The sequence below is a fragment of the Calcarisporiella thermophila genome, assembly GCF_041956535.1.
Source record: "Calcarisporiella thermophila strain CBS 279.70 unplaced genomic scaffold VTP21scaffold_42, whole genome shotgun sequence".
In the NCBI taxonomy this organism is placed as follows: Eukaryota; Fungi; Calcarisporiellomycota; class Calcarisporiellomycetes; order Calcarisporiellales; family Calcarisporiellaceae; genus Calcarisporiella; species Calcarisporiella thermophila.
The window spans coordinates 62,623-85,556 of record NW_027192232.1 but is presented as its reverse complement, the minus strand read 5'-3'; the positions used below and the strand labels follow the sequence as shown (position 1 = coordinate 85,556).

Below are 22,934 nucleotides of genomic sequence, written 5' to 3'. Positions count from 1 at the left end.
AAGTCACTTTGCTATTAACTATATTCATTGATCAATTCTAGTGTCATGAGCGGTTGGTATCAATTCGTCTCAGCCGTGAGAATTTGTCTTTCTTGGACCCTAACAGGCAAAAATGTTCAGGAGATACGTAAAAAATTACACATGTTTTATCACCACTACACGCGGTATATTTCGTTTGGATTATATCGTAAAGCTTCTATTATTGATTTTGTGATTTTGATTTTGGGCAATTTAGCGAGTATTCTGGAAACAATATCGAGCTTCTATCCGCCCATCGGATTGTTTTCCACTATCTCCTGCATGTTGCCGATTCTATCCAGGATTATGGTCCACCTTGGTCATTCTGGCAATTTCCTATGGAAAGATATTGCGGCATGCTTATTCCTTTGGTAAGGTATGATATTCTGCTGCCATCTCTAGTATATGGTCTATTTAATAACCAACTATAAAATTTTTCTCCACTGATTGTGGAATTAGATCAAAAACTCATCCATACGTTTCGCTTACAAACCAAGTGAAGTTACGCGAGCAATTAAATCATATTCAATTTAACTCTTCCTTCACCTCTATGGTTCGAAATTCCTCTGCCTCATGGGTGTTAGATAACATCTTGGGTTTACCCGATTATGTGGAGGAATTATACTGGCCCAAAAGGAAATATATGCTAGACGAACTGGAATATCGCCGTCTCAGAGAACATTATGCTACTTTCCACGAAATAGCACTTTCTGAAGTGAAGGTCAGCTTTGTATTGCTAAAACTTCTTGCTGAATCAATCAAGTAATAGTTGTTATTTCATTATAGGATGTCCCAAGAACAGGCTTTCAATACGGCAGACTCCGAACAAAGGATGGGCACATCCTGGGCTCGAAGAAATGTCGTAAATATTCCGATGATTTCAGATGCATTAACTATACAGTTGCTGTAAGTTTATTATTGACATAAGCTCGAAAAAATTGTATCCAAATAATTAGAAATAATGTATCTTATTAACATTATCCATTGTACTATATTATTTATAGGCTATAATGCTTATTGACCGGTATGCCAAGTATCATAAAAGACCTGAAGAATTGGTGGAAAAAGAACTTTACGCAGAAGTTGAAGTAAGTATACTCAGTCTTTTCTTCCATTGAAAATTTATGAACCTCGAACTAAATATTAACTATGTATACTTAGTTTTATTTCCATCGTATATACCGAGGCAGAAACCATATGTTAGCATATGTGCACTGGGCAGGCAAATGTGAGCGTGATAGATATGATATTAGGAGCTTTACCACTCGTGGCTCATGGGAATTTGTTGAAGTGACAGTACTGGATAGATGTGTCGGGTGGATTCAAAAGGGACGGACGACATATATCGTCGACAAGGAGCACTTTACTAGTCTTATCTCTGGTGAATAAATCTATAAAACAAGTTTTATACCGTATAACTCAATATTAAAGTTTATTATTACGATCTTTTATATTCTCTTTAATATTTTATTTTATTAAGATATGTTTTTTAAAGATAAATTTTTTTCTAAGTTTTTTTTTTTCCGGCCGGTGGTCACAGCCGAGCAAAATTTGACGAAATACTCTCAGGCCAAAATCCAAATTTCAAAGCCAAGAGGGCAAAATCACGTGACTTTTCTATATGGTGACCTACCAATTTTCTAATACCCACCGGCCAATTTTTACCGCAATTCTATATATTTTCACATTGAACCCTACGATTTTGGCATAAGTTTCTAAGCAATTTCCTTAAGAAGACTTTTTGTAGGGACATTACCCGCTTCCAATCTTCCACAGTCCAGTTTAAATACTTTTTCGTGAACTCCAGGTGCGGTCTGCGGCTCCTAATTGAGAGAAAAGGCGACTTTGAGCACATCACCTCTTCGGTCACTCCATTCACGATTTCAGCGTTCACTCTCCAGTTGTATCCCTCATTGAAATATTCTCATGTCGGTTGAGTTTTTACGCTGACTCGACGTCATGTATGTAACCATCTTTCTTTTTTCTTTCTTACTTAGAACACAGACCGATGATCAGGTGGCGATTTTGATCGGGGTCTTGCTTCTTCTCTTTTATTCCTAGCAGCGGTGAAGTGAATGTATAATGCATCGACGATTGATAAGAGGACTTTCTCTCTCAGTATAACTATTGAAAATGCAATTGAATAAAATAGCTGAATGGGTTATGAAAAAGAGGAGCACTGTACTATAGATACAGTGGTATTAAATTGCTAACTCTCTAAACTTTTCATTGATTAATATCACGCTATGAATTATCATTTTACTAGCAAGGCTGCGTTGTATGCTTAAGACCTTCAGCTTTGAGCCATATCGATATATTTTCTTGCGTAGTCTCTTTACTCTTAAGTATTGACTCCACATCGACCACTAATTCCCGACGCCCAACGCCCAACAGATCAGTGATGCAGGCTTCGCCGCGTCTGCAAGCGATTGCTCCACACCTACTGACTCTGTCGTACTCAAAAGATTCCCACGTATTCGTGATCACCACATATTGCCGCAACATAGGACTCACAGCCATTTGGCAATGCCACTCGCCTTTAACTAGAATATTTAAATGACAGTGTGGACACACTGGGTCGATTAGGCGTGAACATCCGCACCATGGCCGCACATCTGTGCTTATCAGTCTCTGGAGCTCATTAAAATTGGCATCTAGTTGCTGCCGTGTGAATGTGACTATTTGGGAACTGAGGTCAGCACTAACGTCACCGATCACTAATGGAGGTGCAGTGCACTCTTGCCTCTGGGCAGGGAGTGTCACCTTGCAACTCCAAAGCTTACCCAGCGGCTCCCACTCACTAGAGCAAGAGAGCATATCTTGCTCCAAGGTGATCTGCCTTGATGCGGCCATGATGCAGGGTGCTCTGAAGTGAATCACTTTACGCCATAAGCAGGGCGCATCATTCTTCACGACCAACTCATCCCTTACTTCTTCGCACTTTTCAGATTGACCAGAAGCCAGAACTGCTCTCCGAAACAGAAGTGCCGCTATGATTGGGCTCTCTATGACACCACCACCCCAGATGTCAATGTGCAAGCGTACCATGTCTGATCCCCACGCATCAAGATTACCTTGCATAGCTAGCACTGGACAATTCACTGTGTGGACCCATGCAGCAGTGGCAAGTGTTTTTAAGAACGAGGTTATTCATGTCGAAAGCATAGTCCCACTGTACTAAGAACACTCCTTTGTCATGCGTGGACTCAATGGTGCCATTCCGAAGAGTAGCAACCCACCTGACGTCGTAATCCAATCCATGCATTGTCAGCTTCGATAATTCGGGAAACCTAATCACTGCCTCACGACCAAGTACAATTGGTGACTGGGACTTACCAGCTGCGTGACTTGCGGCAACGGCCCAACCCAATATACCAGCTGCTGCAGCTTGTTCCGGTTGATTTCCAATTGTCATCAAAGTTGCCGTCCATGCAGCGCAGAAACCGTCCAAGCTATCTAAGGAACTCAATTTGCTGGCATCAGGTAGTAGTGACATAGCGCAAAGCAGAAACGCATCGCGCCAACGCCCGCGCATACATGTAGCATTGTGATGAATTCCTCTAATAGATAGCATCGGGACGCAGTGGTGTTGAGCACAACGCTCAACATACAACCTATTCAGTACTGCCCTTAAGCAGATAATAGGGCCCCATATAATTGCCAAAAGGAGTGATAGGGTTATTTGTAGACTGGCCAATGGTGATCGCGCGATTGCCCGGAGGGAGCGCAAACCGTAGCCACTTGGGTGGTTAAACGTGTGTGTCCATGGCACCAGAGCAGACGCCTCTGCCGCAGCATCTACTAGAAATGTTAATTGTGCCTTGCGTAATTGGCTTAGTACGTGGCGACCCGTCTCCGTCTCAGCGTACCATACTATTATCTGGCGCGTCCGCCAACGCATGAATACCCCAAGAAAGTGATCCCATATTGGTTTGATAATTGCATCTGCCGTGAGACAAGTAACTAAAAGCGTCAGTACTAAAGTCGCAGGATCAACAGTACCGCACTCTCCACCAAACGCTCTGCAGAGCTCCTCTTTACCCGCTTGAACAGGTCGCAATTGAACCAAAATCCTACCCAAAATTGCCCATCGGCTCAAATATACATACATCGCACGAGAATTGGCTGTGCTGAATAGTATTAGGAGAGGAGTAAACATGGTTTGATTTGAAAGCACCTCAATGACCCAAATGAATCCCGATGACAAGGATTACCAAGGCTGCCATGAGGGTTGACCTGATAAATGAGATAAAAATGGTTCCTCATCTCTATAAACGCATTCTTTATTGACTCACAAGAAATGTGAGTATTTTTATAAAATATATTAGTACTCAGGCTATTTTATGCTTTTATGCTAGTGTTTGCGACGGCTCAATCAAAAGGAGAGGTAAAATCAGTAGTCCACGTTTCAACAAAAGGTGCTCGATTAATTGGAAAAAATGAGCTAGTGTAGAAAATTTAACAAGAAAGCTGCTCATACAACATGCTGTAAAAAACAAATACCTGTTTCGGCTATGGGGTTATTTTGAAAAAACTCAAAAAAGTTTCGTGTTCTGGTCTAAAACTGCCCAGTGAGGCATGCCTTTGGTTTGGTGGCATACAAGAAAAATAGAGTGTGAACGATTGAATTTCGGCCGTAATTCGAAAAAAGCTCTTAAAATTTTGAGGCTATTATCCTCTTTGCCGAAGACAGATTAACACAAACTTAATAATCCATATTGAATAATTAAACAATACTAACAACGTTTCCAAAAATAATGCACTCACCTCTCAAATTTTTTTTTTTGCTTTCTTTTAGCGGTTTTTTATTGGGCGTTGATCATTCAGGTATTTGGGAAGTCTTAGTGTTATAGGATTTAACAAATACTCTTAGGTTAAGAATATCTTGGCATTCCAGTGTTGTAACTAGAGAAATCTTACAATAGAAGTGTAAAGTTAGGTATACAAAATTTTCGCAAATCCTGAAAAGAACACGTCCCATGATCCATCTTTTAATTAAAGAAAGTTATACATTTTGTAAACGCGAGGTTAAATATTTCGATATCGTTTCCTTGTATAAGTTTCATAATATCACATAATATCAGGAAAACCCATGATAACTTTTGCTATCCGAAGCTATACTAAGGGCTAAAACTTGCCCCTCTAATATCTTATAAGGAGTCAAAGTCGAGGGGAGGGTTTTTATTGCTGATATAGAATATAAACCTGATAGCATATACCTCAATCTTTCAAGTGAAGAAAAAAATGACTGTGGCCAATAGATAATTGAATTTCTTAGCACTCCTTAAGCTTCAGTGTGTAAAAATTGACCAAGATATATGTACTCCTTGCCTCTTCGCTAACCTGGGCTTGATTATCTGAGCAGCCAGATTGCGTCTCTATACTTATTATAATCAGAAAAATCTGCCCTAAATGCAATACTCTTTGCATTAAAGTACCTATGCATGACGGCATCATAAAGATTTGGCCACGTAGATGGTTCAGATTTCAATTTTGGGACTGAAGAAGCTGAAATCATCTATATTTTCGTTATTCAGTCACCATTGATTCATTCTCATTTCGAATCCAATTTGAAAATTCGAAGTTGAAGTGCTCTATCAGTTTTAGGGCTAGTAATACTAGAGATCTCTACACCAGAGCTAGAGCAAATTTCAAATTGAATTTTAATGGCAATCATAGCAAATAATAAATATAATATAGAAATTACTCGTCATTTCGGGGTATTTTAATTGTTATTTCCATTATCAATACATCTCATGTTATATTATCTGGTCATTTTCTTTCCCACCAACACTACCACGTTTGGTATCATTTTCTAAGTGCACTGACATTAATCCTTTCTTATGTCAATTTTATTAATCATCAAGATCCTCAACCCGACGAATACGCAGCTAGAAAAGAACATATATGGACAAAACGAACACGTCAGAGTTCACCAAATTGACGTATTTTGACATTAATAGGCTCAGTGATAACAGTGGACATTAATAATCAACGCACTAAAACAGCGCTGCTCTCTGGTTGTAGTAGATCATAAGCCACAAGGATTTACGTGGGGTTACATCCAATTCTCAAAATGGCAATGGGCTAATTGAAATTTCGAAAAGCGTCGGAATTTGAAGTCTATGTTGACGAGTTCGTGGTATGAATTACTCGCTCAATTGACCGCCGTCCGTTGACCCTGCCCAATCAACCCTCCCTTCAACCTCAAACCTACATATTCGTGGTAACGACCTCCAAGCGAAGAGATGAGTCTCGCTATGTCCTTGTTTGTATACACCTCCCACACAGCGCCTATATAAACTGCCCATCACACATGGTGAGCGAACTATTCTAATTCAAAACCATTCCATTATTGAAAAAGAAATCCAGCCTAAAAATGTCTTTTGCACGCCGCACGCTTGGAAATACCTCTGAGAGAGTTTCGGCTATTGGTAGGAGTCTCTAGGCATTTGGATCGAGGCAACCATGTCCCCGCTTATTTGCCTTGCTTTTGTTAGGCCTTGGTTGCATGACAATGTCGCCAGTATTTGATCAAGCAGTTGACGACGATCAAAGCGTGGAAACCCTCAATCGGGCCCTTGACTTGGGAATCAACTTTTGGGACACTGCAAGTAAGTCTTGCCGGATTCCAGATGTTTCATTATTGGGTACTTTATAACCAAATGCTTGGTGTGTTTCCAGACATATATGGCGGAGGCCACAACGAACAGCTTATTTCTCGAGTTCTCAAGCACCGCCGTAAAGAGGTGTTTCTCTGCACCAAGTTCGGATGCTACTTTGATATGCAGAAGCAACAACTCGGTGTGAGCGGAAAACCAGAGGTGGTGAAGAAGGCATGTCAGGAATCATTGGAAAGGCTGGGGACTGACTACATCGATCTCTATTACCTCCATCGGGTTGATCCAGAAGTGTAAATACTTTTTTGGCATCCATCCTATTTCAAAGCTAACCTCACTACGGTTCCCAAATCATTCTTTACGCTAGGCCAATCGAGGAGACAGTGGCTGCAATGGCGGAGCTTGTGAAAGAAGGGAAGGTGCGGTACCTTGGAATATCGGAGTGTAGCGCCGAGACTCTTCGAAGAGCCCACAAGGTGCATCCAATTGCTGCTGTCCAGATGGAATACTGTAAGGGATTTCTTGAGTAGTACAGTTTGCTCTCATACACTGAACATACACAAAATGTACCCATTATCAGCTCCCTGGTCGACTGATATTGAGAAAAATGGCATGTTGGACACTTGTCGAGAGCTCGGGGTTTCAGTGGTGACCTATTCTCCCCTCGGTCAAGGCTTTCTTACCGGCACGATCAAGAGTCCTCAAGATCTCGATCCAAACGACTTCCGCCACAATCAGCCCCGGTTCCAAGAGGAGAATTTCCAACATAACCTGAAGCTTGCTGAGAAGTTCCAGGAGATAGCAAAGAAGAAGAACTGCACTGCTGCACAGCTGTGCATCGCGTGGGCCCTGGCTCAGGTATGTCATAGTTTGCCGGCTTTTCTCGCGAAACTTTGGGCTGAGACCCTCTCTCTTCAGGACGACCTTATAATCCCCATTCCCGGAACACGTCGTATCAGCCGCCTGGAAGAGAATTCTGTAAGTGACTCTGCTGTTTTGTTGTTGATGGTTGGCTTGGTCTAAACACATAACACCATGGTAGGAGGCCGCGAATGTGAAGCTCAACCAGTTTGAACTTGACGAGATAAGGCAGTATATTGATAATTCCAAGTTAAGCGGGGAACGAGCGTTCTCACATCTGTTGCAGATGTCGGGATATTAGTGTAATGCAAATAAACTCGCGTTTGTGTTAATAAATAATGCGATGATTCTTTTATTTTTAAAATATTTTGCGATGATTTAAGATTTATTAAACTAATAGTTTGTCATTTTTTGATAATTGGTATATATTGAAACAAATAATCATCCCTTTAATATATACATTGCCGTCTATCAGCGTAGAACAACAATAAAAACGATCTGGTAAAAAGTATTCATATTTCGGATATCAGATATCAATACCGTGTAAATCACGCAATGATGTTATATTAACGAGAGTACATCTGAAAATTGTGGGATTATTGAGGCTTAAATTGTAAAAGGCTACTTTCTACGCGTAGATATACTTTGTTCAAATTTGTTTATAAATAAGTAGCATCCCGTGAGAGAGCCTAAGGCATGGTAAATTATAGGCAATGGATGAACTCGTAATGCTTAATTTAATGCTCAGAATGGATAATTAAAACCTTCTAAACATTATTGGCTTTGGATATTTTAGGAGGATTTTTAAAATGCCAAGTAGTTATGAAATGCCAACCCCATTAATAAAGGATCGATGTTGTCTACTATTTTATGGAATCTGGTGTATTTTAGTAAAAATCTTTAAGTTGGACGACAATTCAAAATATATAACGTGAATAATGGTTTAGGTTAGTGAGTTTGAAGATAATAAGATCACCCTTACTCTAGACACCCAGCGCACTTAAATTCCAGCTAAGACCAGCTACAGGACAGGTATATGCTTCATTCTGTACTATGAGTGTAGATGTATATTCGATTTCACACGGAATTGACCATAAAATTCCGAATGGTCATTAGGTGAAACTAAAGTACTTGCATATAGTTGGTACCATGAAAAAAAAAACCACTGTATTCATATGAGTAAACGGTTTCCATAGAAATTACAAGACTTCCTAAGCTTAATCTGACCTAAACTTTGGTTGAATATTTTAAAAGAGTGCTCGAAATTCACTTGAACAAGTAAATTTATCAGGACCTCCCAGGCTTGCGAACAGTGATATGAAAAAGCATTTCAAAATCCCGTTTAGGTTGACGCATGCATTGCCAATGTATGTTCTGTCCCTGAAATTTGAAGTCGATCTTGTGGTCTGATTCTATGGTCAAACTTGGATTGCGAAGTATAAACCAAGGTGTCCCTAGAAAGACGTCTCCAGGTCCAATATCAGCAACGTAAAAGTTAAGCTTCTCCTGATAATTGCCGATTTTTATCGGCACGTCCTTGGCATATTGTGTGCAAATGCCGGTACCTCCAAGGCCGAAATCAAGAGTAACAGGATCGATGGTACTGGTTTCGAGCTGATATGCGTCCACTATGTGTTTGCTAATGAAATTGGAGCCTAGTCCAGTGCCCACAAAAACAATTATATTGTTTGAATTTAAAGTTCCAGCAAAATAAGGAAGTGGATTAGGCTCATCCGGTTCATCAGAATCAGTATCAGAAACAATTCGATTGTACAATTTTGCAGTGTACATCGCGATCATCAATGACTTCGGATGGCGCAATTTCACTTCGGTTTGGATACGAGGCTTTAATCCTTTGATAAATAAGTCGATCTTTTCTTTCTCGCTCAAGTCCGGGATACCATCGGCAATCCTCTCGAACTCTTCTACGTACTTGCCAATACTAGTATTTTGCCTGAGGCAGTCGAGTTCATTGCAAGGAGCATCATCCGAGGCATTATTCGAACCTGATCTACAGCGATAACAGCTGAATTCTTTGTTCTCGTTGCTACAAGAATGGTTAGTCATGCTGCAGTTAAGTTTATGAATAAGGAGCTATTAAATGAATCAAAGGTCAAAATGACTAGAATTCGAGTATCCAGAACTATATTCGAAAACTGGAGCAGCAAAGTCTTGTGGCTTGGCAAAATTTCTTGTGTAATAAGTTCGGGATTTATGATAATAAAAATTGAAGATCGGTAAAGAAAAAATATTAATTTTGCAGATGGGCTTAAATAGATTTATGAAATCAAAATAACATTAATATATATGATTCCAAAGAACAAATTCAAAATATATCTGAGATTACTTCAAAAGTTAACCAAGCAATAACCATCATTTAGGTACAACAAATATGACACCAAAAAAAAACCATATCTAACATCACTAGATAAGGTGAGTCGTCCCACAACGTCTACTGCAAGTCAACGGCGAGTTTTTGACCTCTAAGCGGCACCCAAGGTAAATACGAATGAAAAGCTTTTTACGCGCTCATCACACTCTAGATTAAGATATTTAGTAGATCAAAATGAACATAAATGAAAACCGAAACCTAAATATAAGTGAGTTTGTGAAGGACATGTATTTTGCCACAAGATAAAATATTTTGAATAAAGCGACATAAATGTTATTCGGCCGTTTCAAAGAGTGTGAAGCAGTGGTATTTGAACGCATCATGAATATTAATCAAACGTCTATTATGGAAAGTGAAAAAAATTGTTTCACGAATATTGCACTGGGTATTCGATAGCAATACTCCGTAAAAATGGTTAATGATCTATTAAGAATTTAAATTATTAAAAAGATTCAATTGCGAATTTGAACATTCTCTAGCTTCTACAATTAGTATACAGTTTATTTGTTAAATTATGAATATTGTTATATATTAGTAAATCATTATTAACATAATCAAAGAGGAATATTGCAAATACTTTTACAAGCACTAAGAATCTGTATCCTCTGACAATCAGTCAAATCTAGAGTATATACCGAAATCCTATATAGATAATCATAATTTAATACCGTTAGAAAATAAGATAGCCTTGCATACAATAAATGATTTATAATCCTACCAGGATGTCGATCGTATAAATCTTCATCGCCCTCAGTGTTTGAACCGGTTACTTGGGCATTTCCGAGTGCTGCTTGATACTCATCTCGACGCGCATTTTCACGCTTCAGTAAAAACCGCAAAATAAGTGCAGTGACCCCAGAAACGAATAGGAAGCATACGCATATAGTATGTCCTCGAATATAGAGGGGTCCCTCCTAATCCATTAGCACATTCTGTTAGAAATACACAATCGATAGATCTAGAGATTGATTCATTTCATACCGATTTCTTATAAAGTGTTGCTCCAAAGATGGAAAAAGCTTGTCCCATCATATTTATAAAAGCAAGGGCTACTGCTCGCTTTGTATGACCCTTATTGTTGTTGCTTATCCATGCCAATGTCTGCAATTCAAATTAAGATAAATATTCAGAATGAAGAGTGGCCGATCAAGTAGTATCTTACCGTTGGTATAATTGGATAAATGCCAGAGGCGATAATGACACTGCCTGCATACCGAATTTTGTTATCATTTGCAACCAAGAGCATGATGTATCCTAGAATGAAATATTTGTTAGATAAAAAGGTTTTGTTGAGAATATATCATTGGATATCTGTTCTTCACCTATAATCCCAATGCTGGATACAAAAGCAATATGAAGACCACGCTGCTTAGTGCGATCTCCATTCCAAGCAACGATGATCACTACCACACAAGCAATTAAGTAGGCTGGAACTGTAAGTAGCTGAGCATCTAAATTTGTATAGCCAAGTCCACCAACAATTGTTGGCAAATACGCAGTATAAGATGATAACGCCACATTAAGTCCAATGTAAATGATACCTAGTTGTAAGTGGAGTTCAATCGTAGACATACGGTCATTAGTATGGAAATATACAAGTGAAATACATGGACGCCTCACCAAGCAGCCAATTTCGATAGTCTAGTAGGGCAGCTACCAGCTGTTTGATATCAAATGATTTCTCGTCAATACTGTGCGATCTCTTAGCTCTGTCAATCGCTAGCTTTTTTTCTTCAGGCGTAAGCCAACGAGTCGAGGCTCGCTCCGGATAGTCGGGCAACATTAGAAAGGAAGCAAGCCCAAGCAAAATTGTAGGAATGGCTTCAATGATAAATATCCAGCGCCATGCTTCAAATCCTCCCGCTCCGTTTAAATGGTTCATAATAGCATATGCTATAGCGAAAAGATATTCATTATTTTATTTCAATGCAGAATATCACAAATATAAATACTCTACCTATTGCTCCCGAAAATGCCCCAGCAAGAGTTGAGGAACCAAAGAATAAGGCAACTCGCATGGCCATCTCCTCGCGCAAATACCAAAAGGACAATAACAGTGGAGATCCTGGTCCAACACCAGATTCAAAACATCCGAGAAAAAACCGAGCTGCTTCTAGTCCAGCGAAACTTCTAGTGAACCCCATTCCAAGCACACAAAATCCCCATATAACCATTGTGCCGGATATCCAACGAGAAGGGGTTGCTCTGTCAAAATAAAATTTTTAGTCCAAATCACTACAACTGTCTTGAATTTTTTAGTACGAATTACATTTTGACCATTATATTCGATGGAATCTGAAAAAGAATATAGCCTATTATAGATGCGTCAGACATCTCTCTGAATAAATTTCAAAAAATCTAGCCCTTACCTGCATAGAAAATCAGTAGTACATGCTCGAAATCATCTCCTGACATTTCTAAACTCTCTTCTAAACCAGCTAATCTAGCATTGCCAATGTTTCCTCGATCCTGTTAAAGATTCAGAAGAAATAAGCATATCAAGTAGCAATATAAGTTAGGATGGACTTACTAAAAATGAGAATAGATAAAGTAGAGAAAGCCAGGGAATTATGCGCAGGTCGAGCTTTCGTACCAATAATTTTTCCTTTTGTCTCAACCGCTCAAAATTGGTATCCTCCAAGGAATGAATGTCATCAATTGATACTGAATCCCTCTTTTCCGGCTCCTTATTTTCAATGTTCTTTTTATCCATCATTGATTAAATACCAAAGACTTGTAAGTATTGTAATCTTGCCTCTCCAGCAATGTTTCAATATCCGAAAGTCAAGACCCTTAAATATTACTTAATGAAATAATCTGACTTTGATTATGGAATCAGCGAGATGATAGGCCAGGATTCCTAAAAGAATAATGTATTGCTTCGAGCCCAATATTTGTCGAGCGACCTTGATAATCAATTCAGAGGTGAATTAGGGGCTACGCCTTCACAGGCCAAATTCCTAGGATCCTGTATTGTGCACTGTAGATCTCAATTTATGCCGTTTACTAACCTAATCTTGGAGCATGATTTCAAATAATCCACATTATCAACGTGAAATCGAGTAGCATAAGCAATAGTGTTCAATAAATCATTACATATTTCAGAGTATTTTACATATTATCTTTCATTTTAAGTAATATTTATACATAATCTTGGAAAATGCTTACTTATAATTGCTATTGTTATGCAATGAATGATTTACGTGTAACCAAAAATAAAAGAACGATTTGTCATGAGAAACCGATTCCTAGAACCAGAGTCACATTTGTTGACAGATCTTGGATAATCTTGGATAAATAGGCGTCCAATTCCTATTATCAATCGAAGGAATAACCTAACTATGACTACTTTACCTTGAATTTTATAACTTATATACCCTTGCTTTTAAAGCTATCAAATAGCCTAGTCTATTTTTTGATATTTTTGATGCCAATTTATCTTCTCCCTAGCAATTCCAAATTCAGACCGATTCCAACCTGTAATTCCGTCATTGGAACTATGCCCTTGGGTTTTATTTCAATCCGATATTTCCGTTGCTACTTGCATTGTTGCTCTTCAAACCCACCGATATTACAGCTGGACATTCGTTAAATTCCTTCTGTGATTTCCACCTAACGATGTTGTGGAGAAGAGTAATTTCGAGTTTGATTACTTTAAATTATAGATTGAAATAGTGCAAAAAAGAAATGCTATGCAAGATAATCTCATTGGCAAAGTATTAATCCGGGGATTAATATTAACTTCAAAGACTAGAGTCAAAAATCTTGTCTCAAATTGCCGATGGGTCATCTAACAGACACGGGGTTATAAAAAAGTCTACAAGGATAAAACTGTGGTGAAAAAGAGTAATTACAAACAATCCAAGAATTTCCTACTAATATATGCTCCATTAAGATGAAAGTTGGCCTTTTGACCATTGTATTATCATGTCTCTTCCTCGCCACTGGAAGCTCTGCGGCACCGAAACGCGACCCATCCTACAAAATTGGAGATAATCAGGAAACTAAAAATGGCTTTGATAAAAGACCCGAAATAAAGGTGGACGACATGTCACTGGTTGAACGTGATATTAGCTTGGGAGGCGATAATAACGTCAAAGGGAATCAGCAGATTGGAGAGGTACACCAATCTGTATTGTATCGAAGTGATGAAACTTGAATAACATCTTTTTTCTTTTTCTTCCATAAAAATATTAATTCATATAGCAAAACTCTAACAACACTGTAAATTCCGGGGCAGGGAGTGGGAATTTGAACCAAAATTTGTACGGCGGTCCCGATATGTCGTCCTCAGAATCAACCTCAGAATATTCGACACCAACTCTTATTATAGACCCTCCAGAGTACTCTAGCACTGAGAGCTCTTCGGACACTTATGAGTCGGATACATCTTCCCTCACCATGACAGTCCCACCCACATTGACAATAATACCGACGCCACCTCCACCGCCGCCGCCACCTACCACTTCAACCGTTCTCACAACTCCAGATGATTGTCTGACGACCATTTATGGGACCGAGACTCGCGTCGAATGCCCGAATACGACTTACTTTACTTCCTCTGGACCAAAACCCACACTAGTTCTCCCAGAACCTGGCGATGAATGTATTACCACCATATATGGTACCGAGACCCGTGTTGAATGCCCAAATACAACTTATTTCACAACCTCTAATCCAGCTCCAACTGGGACAAAGGGTAGCTGCAGGACCTCTACCTTTGGCACCATGACCATATCCGTATGTCCGTCTCAAGTTGGAGGAGCTGAAGAGCCAGAAGTTACCCTCCCTGTAGAGCCCATTGATGCTGAATCGGTTCCGATAGATGACTTTATTGCAATTGATGTTTAAATAAGAAGTTAACGGCGATTTACATTGAATGACGAGTCGGTTTTGATTCGCCTCTCAATTTTTTAAAAGAAAAAAGATTTTATAATCGTATTTTAACCCATAGAATTAATTTTCTTATTTTGCTTCCTTTCTTGTAATAATTAATTAATTGTGTTGTTGGACTCAATAAATATATTGTATAGTATTGTATATTATATTTCAATCAATTTATCTACGCGAAATGCACTACATATCACTATAATTTCTGCTCAAACATCTTAGTGAGGCAACAATTTTAATGTTTCGGATAGTTATTTCCTCGATATTATGAAGGTAGACCGCTATTCCGACTAATCAATATTTGAAGTTAGCTTTATGAAATATTTAAATTATGAAAGATTGTTGCCAAAGACTCCAATAAAATATATATATCGTTGGATTTCTATAGATAAATTACTTCATAGGAGGAAGCATACCTAGGAGCTCTAAGTCTTAGGTAGAGAAAATCGCCTCGACTCAATAGTTTGCTTGAGCGTAAATCTTTAAATATGATATACGATATATATACGATTTATTTCGTCATTAAATTGAAGGGCAGGAAACAGTTGCTTGGCCATTAATAGTTTTCGTAGTGCACATGTCTGTATCTTGTTCCAGGATACCTTTATTTTTGAAATCAGATGTGTCGAGAACTTCATTCTAAATATACAAGTAAATCACGAAAGATCTAAGTAAAGCGCTCACACATGATTCAATTGTATCCATTTACCTTGCCAATTTGGCGATGACCTTTAACTTCGTTGCTTCCTGAGATATCTATGTCACGTTTGTTCAGGGTATTCTTTTTAGCACTCCTATTCGAGATACCTCGACGATCCTTCAATAATTCAAGATTTCTGAATTCGCTGAAGGGCCGTGTACCTACACGCCGCGTTTCCGCATATATTACGGTGAAAGAGCATAACAGCAACAAACAAATAATATTTGTTTTCATTGTTCTGTGGGAAAGTAGTCGCTAGTATCTTCTCTTTTATGTTGTTTCTGAATATGTATCGTCATACGAAAGTTAGCCGACTTAAACCGAAATACCTAAAACCGGATTTCCAGTAGATCCCTTGTCCTCCCCAGTTATCGGGATTTATTCGGTTAAGCGAAAGCTTAGGTTGGGGTATTTTTATATGAAAAGGCAAAAGAAAAATTTTCTGGTGCAATACAGTGGTAGTAAAACAAGTAGTTGGTAGACACTTGCAGAGCCACACCCTCTATATAATACATTCGTATATAGAATAACTCTCTTGCTGCTGAATACCGGTATTTTCTTTATCATCTGAAGGCTCAAAAAATACATCTTGAAATTTTATTGCAAATGACCCCGGTAAATACGAGTAATTAAAACCAATATATGAACTATATTAGAATAGAGCTGAAATTTTATGTAAATAATGATGTTACTTTCACATGCGATTCTCCTAATGTCGCAGAGGTTAGATTCTTCTGTGAAATTTAGTGTGAACTGACACAACATACTGTTAAATACAAATGTCTGCATTCACTAAACACATAAGACATGAAATGGTATTTACTGTTAATATATATATCTGAAACTGGGTAGGTATGGTCCTATGCATTCATTATTGCCTACACATCTGTTTGTGGTTAAGAATGATACGTATATCAAGACAATATTCAGATTCACTTTTTAAATGTCTGACAACCAAGTTAAAGTCTTGATATTGCAACTAAACATCCAGAGTAAATTTTGATACTTGAAATAGCACACTTTATTGCATCGACATCTATACTATGTAATTGTAGATTCGATGATCTAAGAATGTACACAATCTTTTCAATCTGTATTCGATAAGAACCCTGTATTACCCGAAAATATAATATTCAACCCTAGTGTTGACTGGAGTTTTCCAAAATGGTCTAACTACATCCTACCCAGGAAGGAAGGGACCAAGCTGAGTATTTCTTGAATTGAATGCTTTAAGACCCGTCTCCAATCGTTTGGCATTGATTTCATTTTGGACCCTCGAATGCTCTTTTATCAGCTGTGTCTCAAGCACCGCCGTCTACAGATATATTGAATTTTTTTTAATTGTCATTGTCAAAATTTATGCATTATTAGATTGGGATTGACTTAACGAATATAATATTTCCAAGATGTACTATCACTACTCACAAATGAGCATGCTATCTCTTATTTTTTGAAATGCACGTCGTTAGGAACTCGCCTAGTGATATCACAATGACATGAGATTGACTATGCATGGTAATCCACTCAAGTTTACAATCTTCATTTTTCGGTAAATGGGTGTACACGAACGAGGTCCCAGCCACTGAAGTTTGCGTACCCTCTCTCGCCCCAGTAAATGTTCCCACCACTGAACCCACTCGGACATCCTTGGCATTTATCTATATGAGGCTGTTTTCTAGAAAAACAATGACAGTGCATTGTACACAAGACAGATTGACCTTGAGCTCTGTTATTCTGATTACCCTTTATATCTACATCTCTGCCCCCGCGTCATATAATTACCTATTTAGAGTTTATGGTTCTGATCATTGAGTGGAAGGATTTCGGAATAGAGTTTTATGAATTATTAGCGCCTCAAATAGCTATTATATCCAAACATCATGGAAACCATGGAAATCATGGATTACATCTACATCTGTTAAGTTAGGTGGGTAACCAACATCACCGTGGTAATCTGACATACGCCCTACAAACTCAGTGATGATCTCACAAACAGGTTATCCATTGTTTTTTCGTTTTTGCCAGATTATTATGTATCGAGATTTGCTTCACCCTTAATTATGGTCGTTTATTTTACTTTTATATGTAGAAAAGAGAGTCTGCATAATGAAGACAAAGAATTAAGTGCAGGAATAAAAACTAGCAGAGCCAAGTTAAATAAGAAACCGCCCCTTTAGACACAGGTTAGTCTTAATAGACACTCATTAACGCAAATATCTTATCGGCTGACGCGACCAATTCCGCGATGGTATGCATCCAACAACAGCAAGTCCGACGCAGCCATAATAACGCCCACAAGTTTTTTTTTGCTTTACAAAGCAAGAACAGATTGTCCCATTCGTGAAGTCTCTTGTCTCCACGAAGTTCACCCTCGTCCTCCTTTGGCTTACCCTAAATTTTAACCGGGTTTGCTGGTGGAACACGGACCATGTGCCACAAAATTTGTCAAGCTTTCAACTAATTCTATGGTAGAGTGGCCAATTCTGACCCACGCGATTTAGGGCTTATTTTTTTTGTTTTTTTCTTTTGGTGAATATCCCGCAATATAAATAATTCATAACTAGCCTTTTCTCCCCCTGTTTTGATTTTTTTTTTATTTTCAATAAATCTGAGTTGTGTATGCTGGCATCGCTCACTATTTCTTTTCATTGATTCTGTTTCCTCTACATTCTTTCTGCTGCATTACTACCTCCATACATATCCTTCTCACTTTTATACTCCAATTTCAATACCTATATATCATTTAAGCAATGAAGCTTTCTTTCCTTGTCATCGCTGGCCTAGTCGCCGCAGTCACTGCAACACCTTGCTATCCCCCTAAGAAGAAAATGGTTCATGGAGCTAGCGCTGTGCGCAAAAACTCTGATCTAGATATCCTGAACTTCGCTCTCACTCTTGAACATTTAGAAGCAATCTTTTACCGAGAGGGTCTCAAGAAATTCAACGCCGAACACTTCGAGAAGGCTGGCTTTGAAAAAGATACTTATGAGCGTTTTTCGGAAATCGGAAATCAAGAGAAAACCCATGTTGAGACGATCCAAAGCGTTATTAAGGGATTGAATGGAACTGCCGTTGAAGAATGCGAATACAACTTCCCCTTTAACGACGTCAAAGGATTTGTAGGACTTTCTAAAGTTTTGGAAGGGTAATATCTCTACCTGTTAGTTACTATTTCTTGAATGTAAACTTATTTGATTTTATTATCTCCTTCTTTCTACTCTAGTGTGGGTGTCAGTGCGTACAATGGAGCAGCGAAGGATGTTCAGTCCAAAGATATTCTCACGGCTGCCGCTTCGATTCTGGCCGTCGAAGCACGACATAACGCTTTTATTCGCAAGGTTCTCCACGAAAACCCCTCGCCAACTGCCTTCGACACTCCACAGGGATCCCGACAGATATTCACTCTAGCTGCTGGTTTCATCAAAAGTTGCCCAAAGGGTAGTGACCTTAACATCAAGCCCTTCCCTAGCCTCACAGTCGAGCCCGCAAGTCCCAAGGCTGGTCAGAGGGTCATGCTCAAGTTCGACGCCAAAACATCGTCCAGCGAGCATTTCTGTGCTTTTACTTCCGGACTTACCACATCATTTGTTGCACTTAAGGAAGGTCACTGCGAGGTTCCGCGAGAACTAAGTGGCGATGTGTACCTTGTTATCTCCAACCAGAACAAGGTATTATCCGATGACAGCACGGTTGCAGGACCTGCCATATTACCTCTGTCATAACACAGCCCTGATGCTCCCTTCTTTTATTGTTATTATTCTTCGTTTTGCATTCGGCATCTTGTTTTATACTATAATAGCTTCATTTTCTTTCATTAACCAGGGAATTAAACATGGATCATTTTGCATCTTAATGGTTATGTTAGTAATAGATTAAGGAGTAACAAAATCTGGTAGGAAATAGACAGTGCCCATAGACCATACTTCTCTTCATGCTTTTAGTAAAATAATAAAACAATCAAATTTCCTTGATCAACAATTACCAGATAATATGTTGAATATCATAATAACACTTATAAGAAGCTAATGGATCGACTAACGAAATACAGAAGACAAACCACTGCATTCATTACTGTCGGTTATGGTCTTAATCTTTTTCAGGGCGAAGTCAGCTTGGCCCTACTATTCTATCCCCAAACCAAAACAAAGCTACACACTTAGGATACGGAGCTTGTTTTAGAACTGGATCCTGGATCCACAAGTAAATTCAGACGCTATGCTAAATCCATATCAAATTAGTGTCAGAACTCCGTGAGGCGTAAGGGTGCTTCGGAATCAAGAGGCAAGCAAATAAACTATCCACATTTACCAGGTAAACAAGTCAAGTGTGGAGGCACACCTTGACCCATGATTTTCGATATATAAGAATTCATTGGATGATACTTAGTCGTTTCACAAGAGGACCCCTGTATACCCACTCCGGTATAATCCGATGGATTATAGCTTGGAAATTCACGACCACTATAGAAATGTGTTTGCTTCTGCTCTATGTAAAGAAACGCAAGATTTCACAATCGTAGCTATAAATGTCCTTATTCACAACTGTACCTGTGCTAATTATTCTTATTGGTAATTACTCAGTATTACAATAGACATTCACAGCTGAAATTAAAGATATTGGCCGCAAAAGAGCTGACACATAATTTGTACTTACTTCCCCGTTGAATAAAATAGATAAATTAGAGAAAGATCGAAACATTGTATATCTATGAAATAGGCTGCCGGCAATTTGAAAGTAGGAGATTTGTGCTTGTTATGGTTTTTCCTCCCTCTATCGATCCAGCTGTCCGTTGTGTGAATTGGAAACTAGGAGGATGTATAAAGTCCGATACTATGTTCAATATGTGACCATTTAGCTGAGGAAGTTGAAGTTGGTGCAACCAGTTACTACAAAAGTGATCGGAAGCGTTTGCATAAATTTAAACTATAGAGCAATTCGACATAAACCTAAGCCACAATAGACCAGAGGCTTTCCTCGTCTATTCTGAATATCCTAGATCGAATTTTCAAAATTCCATTTTGTTTGTGACTGTGCCTATTGCTGCGACGTAAACTCGGCAATCTTTCTTTCAGTGTTCTGCTATCTAATTCCATTTACTAATTGAAGAATGTCGCAATTTGGCCGATTACCCTCCTGTCGCCTTCATCGAGCACAATTATCTTCAGCATGTCGCTTTGGCACTACTACTCGCTCCCGATCTTCTTTATCGGCCTCTAATAATGCTAGATTCATCTACCCCATTATTTCCTCTTCGGTGGGAAAATCGACTTTTCCTCGGGGGTTGCACACATCCTCTCTAGAGCACAGCGAGCAGTCTAAGGTAGATCGTTATAAGAAGAAATGGATTGACTTTGAAAGTGATTCTATCTCGTAATCCTGGAATATTATTTCTATATTATTTCTCATTCTATATTAGTCGAAAACGAATCTCTCCACGCAGATATCTGAAGATGGTCTTACGCATATAACCACTCTATCAAATGGTTTACGTGTTGTGACAGAAAATACAGCAGGCCACTTTGCTGCTGTTGGTGTCTATGTGGATGCCGGTTCACGATATGAAACGCCTAAGACCAGGGGCATTAGCCATATTCTAGATCGCTTAGCTTTCAAGGTACTGTATATTAAGCTTGTGCCAACGAACGTCTAATAGCAGCTTATATACTAACATTACAGTTGTATTTCCGATAATGCATTTCAGAATACAGAGCATAGAACAGCAGAAGAAATGATTGCTGAATTGGAATCCCTTGGCGGCAATATCATGTGCTCAAGCTCACGCGAAGCTATCATGTATCAAGGTGCAATCTTCAAACAGGATCTCGCTCGTATTATTTCCCTATATGCTGAGGCAGTACGGCGTCCGCTCATCACCCCGGAAGAAGTTGCTGAGCAGCGTGAAACAGCAATGTATGAAATTTCAGAAATCTACTCCAAACCAGACATGATTTTACCCGAATTATTACATACCTCGGCATTCCACGAAAACACCCTCGGCAACCCGCTGCTATGCCCGCCAGAAAATCTTGAATTAATGACCCCTGAACTGATTCGCGAGTACATTTCAACCTGGTACGTTCCGGAGCGGATAGTCATTGCGGCGGCCGGAGCGCCTCATGACCAAGTAGTGCAGTTGGTTGAGCAGCACTTCGGGGATATGCCCAAGTCGGATTGGGCCGGTGAAGTTGCCACTAACACCCAGGACTTGAGCATCGGTAAAAAGGCGAAAGGCGATAGTTCACTCTACAAAACCATCACCCGTGCAGCAACCTCAATGCTCTCACGGCCGCCCAGAACTCCGCAAGAAATTGCAGTTCAACGTGCACACTACACAGGTGGCTCTCTTCTGCTTGAACAGCCAGATATGCCTTTCACCCATGTGTATGTTGCCTTCCCAGGCTTCTCAATCCATGACCCCGATATTTACTCCCTCGCCACCCTCCAAATCCTCATGGGCGGCGGAGGCTCCTTCTCTGCAGGAGGACCAGGCAAAGGCATGTACTCCAGACTCTTCACGCGTGTGCTTAATCAACATTACTGGGTTGAATCATGCACAGCGTTCAACCACTGCTACACCGATGCCGGCCTATTTGGGATTGCTGCATCCTGCCGGCCGGAATACACACGTCATCTCGCCGAGGTCATCGCACGAGAGTTGGAGTTGGTGCGCGCTGGCGGAGTTACTAGAGATGAGCTCAATCGTGCAAAGAACCAGCTCAAATCCTCACTGTTGATGAATTTGGAGTCGCGAATGGTGCAGCTTGAGGATCTGGGGCGACAGATCCAAGTCCATGGCAGAAAAATCACCGTAGCCGAAATGTGTGAACGAATCGATGCAGTGACCTTGGGGGATCTGGTCCGGATATGCGGGCGGATATTGTGCGAGCCATCGACCGTGGTGGCACAAGGGGATTTGAGGGGACTTCCCGATGTAGGCCGGGTGCTTGAAAAATATGGATTGGGCAAATCATAAAGATTTCGTGTTGGAGATAATAGAATATATACATACATTTATCTTATCTGGTAGTTGCATATACCTTTAATTTAACTTTAATGTCCTCGTTGAAATCTTTCATCCGATTCTTACCGTGCTCACTCGACACACCCGTGAGAGGGGAATAGAAAATAAGTTCTGGGTGAGAACAAAGTGACATCGCCTTATTTAACAAAACTCCTCCCATAGGGGACAGACATCGATTAGCTTTTTCGCAATCCTCCATGTCACTTAGATTTTCAACCTAAACTCTCTGTCTCTGTCTCTGTCTCTGTTATGTGCGACAAGGCCAGTTGTTTTACATAGTATCCAGCGCGAGGACAGCATCCTTCACATTCCCTAGGCCATTTGGATTGGATCGATATTAGCTCAAAGAAGAGTGTCAAAATACCCCGCGCGTCTCTATAATGGATGCTCTGGTGTAAGACAATCCCTCCGAGTTCAAAGCCTATCGACGGT

At 39.6% G+C, this 22,934-nt stretch overlaps 8 protein-coding genes across 8 annotated transcripts; 5 read left to right on the top strand and 3 right to left on the bottom strand.

The window, feature by feature from the left end:
• Positions 1–45: 45 nt before the first annotated feature.
• Positions 46–1,407, top strand: VTP21DRAFT_8939 (uncharacterized protein; the record flags this gene model as incomplete). The annotated part of the gene is made up of 6 exons (XM_069399842.1): positions 46–164; positions 236–394; positions 478–780; positions 837–924; positions 1,023–1,106; positions 1,180–1,407. The coding sequence occupies 6 exons, from the start codon at positions 46–48 to the stop codon at positions 1,405–1,407; spliced, it is 981 nt and encodes a 326-aa protein (XP_069245697.1).
• Positions 1,408–2,280: 873 nt separating this feature from the next.
• VTP21DRAFT_8938 (uncharacterized protein) lies at positions 2,281–3,066 on the bottom strand (the record flags this gene model as incomplete). Its single annotated transcript, XM_069399841.1, has 1 exon — positions 2,281–3,066. The coding sequence occupies one exon, from the start codon at positions 3,064–3,066 to the stop codon at positions 2,281–2,283; it is 786 nt and encodes a 261-aa protein (XP_069245696.1).
• A 22-nt stretch (positions 3,067–3,088) lies between these two features.
• Positions 3,089–4,129, bottom strand: VTP21DRAFT_8937 (uncharacterized protein; the record flags this gene model as incomplete). Its single annotated transcript, XM_069399840.1, has 1 exon — positions 3,089–4,129. One exon carries the CDS (start codon positions 4,127–4,129, stop codon positions 3,089–3,091), a length of 1,041 nt encoding a protein of 346 aa, XP_069245695.1.
• Positions 4,130–6,397: 2,268 nt separating this feature from the next.
• Positions 6,398–7,800, top strand: VTP21DRAFT_8936 (uncharacterized protein; the record flags this gene model as incomplete). The annotated part of the gene is made up of 6 exons (XM_069399839.1): positions 6,398–6,452; positions 6,519–6,632; positions 6,703–6,931; positions 7,006–7,148; positions 7,219–7,616; positions 7,681–7,800. 6 exons carry the CDS (start codon positions 6,398–6,400, stop codon positions 7,798–7,800), a joined length of 1,059 nt encoding a protein of 352 aa, XP_069245694.1.
• Positions 7,801–8,786: 986 nt separating this feature from the next.
• On the bottom strand, positions 8,787–12,604 carry VTP21DRAFT_8935 (uncharacterized protein; the record flags this gene model as incomplete). Its single annotated transcript, XM_069399838.1, has 11 exons — positions 8,787–9,546; positions 10,527–10,533; positions 10,610–10,805; positions 10,873–10,992; positions 11,054–11,145; positions 11,214–11,432; positions 11,512–11,784; positions 11,849–12,096; positions 12,161–12,203; positions 12,261–12,360; positions 12,422–12,604. 11 exons carry the CDS (start codon positions 12,602–12,604, stop codon positions 8,787–8,789), a joined length of 2,241 nt encoding a protein of 746 aa, XP_069245693.1.
• A 1,182-nt stretch (positions 12,605–13,786) lies between these two features.
• VTP21DRAFT_8934 (uncharacterized protein) lies at positions 13,787–14,742 on the top strand (the record flags this gene model as incomplete). Its single annotated transcript, XM_069399837.1, has 2 exons — positions 13,787–14,023; positions 14,098–14,742. The coding sequence occupies 2 exons, from the start codon at positions 13,787–13,789 to the stop codon at positions 14,740–14,742; spliced, it is 882 nt and encodes a 293-aa protein (XP_069245692.1).
• A 3,489-nt stretch (positions 14,743–18,231) lies between these two features.
• Positions 18,232–19,203, top strand: VTP21DRAFT_8933 (uncharacterized protein; the record flags this gene model as incomplete). The annotated part of the gene is made up of 2 exons (XM_069399836.1): positions 18,232–18,626; positions 18,705–19,203. 2 exons carry the CDS (start codon positions 18,232–18,234, stop codon positions 19,201–19,203), a joined length of 894 nt encoding a protein of 297 aa, XP_069245691.1.
• Positions 19,204–20,588: 1,385 nt separating this feature from the next.
• On the top strand, positions 20,589–22,454 carry VTP21DRAFT_8932 (uncharacterized protein; the record flags this gene model as incomplete). Its single annotated transcript, XM_069399835.1, has 3 exons — positions 20,589–20,801; positions 20,898–21,095; positions 21,183–22,454. 3 exons carry the CDS (start codon positions 20,589–20,591, stop codon positions 22,452–22,454), a joined length of 1,683 nt encoding a protein of 560 aa, XP_069245690.1.
• Positions 22,455–22,934: the final 480 nt, after the last annotated feature.